The 2,084-nt window shown below is 64.8% G+C and overlaps 1 protein-coding gene across 1 annotated transcript; it reads right to left on the bottom strand.

Annotated features, from left to right (window-relative positions):
• Positions 1-824: 824 nt before the first annotated feature.
• Positions 825-1,739, bottom strand: PTF1A (pancreas associated transcription factor 1a). The gene is made up of 2 exons (XM_054059930.1): positions 1,115-1,739; positions 825-1,027 (listed from the first exon to the last, which is right to left on the bottom strand). Exons 1-2 carry the CDS (start codon positions 1,737-1,739, stop codon positions 825-827), a joined length of 828 nt encoding a protein of 275 aa, XP_053915905.1.
• Positions 1,740-2,084: the final 345 nt, after the last annotated feature.

Raw genomic sequence — 2,084 nt, 5'->3', positions numbered from 1 at the left:
TCCTCCCTCCCTAGCCCTTTTGGGCAAAGCTTTGTCTGGCTGCGGGTAGCGAGCCCATCCCCGTGGCGGTGGGGCCAAGGGTACAGGGTAGCGGCGGGGAAGGGAACCCCCGCGAGGCTGGCGTTTCGGCACTCAGGTCTTTCAGATGGAAACCACAGGCAGAGCAGAGGCACTGAAAGGAGGGGACCTCCTAGAGATAGACAAAGACATCAGTTGGAAGCACTTCAGGAGAGGACGTCAAAAGGGGTGGAGAGAAGGGGAATGTGTCTCCCCTACCGTCCCGTCCCCTCTTCCCCCGGCTGTATAAGAGCATCCCGAGACAGCGATGGGGCAGAGTGGGGCCGGCCTTGGAGCGGAGGGAGCCTGCCGGGGCGTTCTCCGCTGGGCCCCGAGGCTCATCCCGCCTGCCCGGGACAGAGCTTTTGCCTCGAGGCTTCCGCGGGATGCGGCGGGGCTCTCGGCGGCCGCTTCCCACAAATACACTGCTCCGCAAGGTACAATCCGGGTTTATTATTAACAAACACAGAAAGAGTCCACGTGCAGCAATAAATTATTTTCACAGCTTCCGGTATTATTATTTTTTTTCCCAAAAAAAAAGGTGCTGGTGGAATAAACCTATTGCATATCTTTTAAAAATCAGGATAAATTATATAAATTATACATTCAAAACAGACGATTCTACCTCATTATCGCTATACCATAATAAATAGATAAATAAAGTTGATTGCCCTTAGAGTCTGAATCTTAAATTACATTTACAATAGAGGTCTCTACATACAGCATGTACAGGGCGGGGCGGGGGCGGGGGCCACCCGCACGGCGCCTCACGCCACAAAGTCGAAGGGGGGTTCATTCTCGATGTCGTTGAGGGAGGCTTTGTTGTTCACCTTCCGTGGGTCCTCGGGGGTCCACACTTTGGCTGTCCGGATGATGTTTTGTTCCTTGAGTTGCTTTTCATCAGTCCACGACAGGGAGTGACCGGCCAGAGGGGGGAGTCCGTAGTCGGGGTCGCTCGGGGAGGGAGATCCTGGGGGAGAGGAGAAAGGGTCGGTTACCGCCGGGACCGGCATTCCTGCGGAGCGCGGAGCCGGGCCGGGCCGGGGCCGCCACTTACTTGTGCCGCGGTGGCAGATGATGATCTTCTTGGGCTGGCTGGGGCTCTCGCTGCTGGCGCTGCGCAGCGGCAGGTCGGACTGCACCAGCTCGCTGAGGAAGTTGATGTAGCCGATGGCCAGGCGCAGCGTGTCCACCTTGGAGAGCCGCTTCTCGTAGGGCAGGGTGGGGATGTGCGAGCGCAGCCCCTCGAAGGCGTCGTTGATGGACTGCATCCGCCGCCGCTCCCGCACGTTGGCCGCCTGCCGGAGCTGCTGCAGCTCCGCCTCGGAGCGCACCCGCCGCCTACGCTTGGCCGAGCCCAGAGCCTGCAGCCGCGACCCGGGGGACAGCAGCGCCGCGCCCGCCGCCCCGCAGCACTCGTAGGCGAAGCCGGGCGAGGCGGGCGACGGCGGGAAGGCGGCGGCGGGCGGCGGGCAGCAGTAGCCGCCCTCGGGGTCGCCGCCGTCGCGGTAGTACTCGTGCAGCTGCCGGCTGAGGAAGTCCACCTCCGGCTCCAGCAGCCCCTCGGCGGCCAAAGCGTCCCGCGAGGGCGGGTCGGGGAAGAAGTCCTCCTCGTCGAAGTATGGGGGCGAGGAGAAAGAGTCCAGGCCCCCGGGGAAGTGCTCCAGCAGCATCGTCTCCATGCTGCGAGCAGCCTCCGCGCGGACGGCACGGGGCGAAACAGGACGGGGGGGGGGGTGTGTGTAGCCCCGCCGGGACGCTCCTCCAGCCGCTCCCTCCGGCCCGTTGGCCGAGCCCCCCCGGCGGCGGCGGGGCCCCCGCCCCTGCCCTGCCCTCCCCGCCCTCGGGTGGCCGGGAGGCCGGGCCGGTGCAGCCGCTCTCCGGGGAGGAGGCCGGAGTCGGCTGGCGCGCTGGGCCGGCACGCGAGGAGTCTTATAACAACATCCCCGGGCGCGTGCCGCCGGCCGCCGCCGCCAGCCAATCAGCGAGCGCCGGGGGGGGGGGGGCGGACCCCCCCCGTCGGGGGA

The sequence above is a fragment of the Cuculus canorus genome, chromosome 2, assembly GCF_017976375.1.
Source record: "Cuculus canorus isolate bCucCan1 chromosome 2, bCucCan1.pri, whole genome shotgun sequence".
Classification (NCBI taxonomy): Eukaryota; Metazoa; Chordata; class Aves; order Cuculiformes; family Cuculidae; genus Cuculus; species Cuculus canorus.
The sequence above is the reverse complement of the archived record's forward strand: the minus strand, read 5'-3'. Positions and strand labels throughout refer to the sequence as shown.

What these genes read in the sequence shown, in the direction of transcription:
- PTF1A (XM_054059930.1), bottom strand. Translation starts at nt 1,739, where the DNA reads ATGGAGACGATGCTGCTGGAGCACTTCCCCGGGGGCCTGGACTCTTTC. An exon ending in CATCTGCCACCGCGGCACAA is followed by an intron (nt 1,028 to 1,114) that starts GTAAGTGGCGGC and finishes CCTCTCCCCCAG; the next exon opens with GATCTCCCTCCCCGAGCGAC.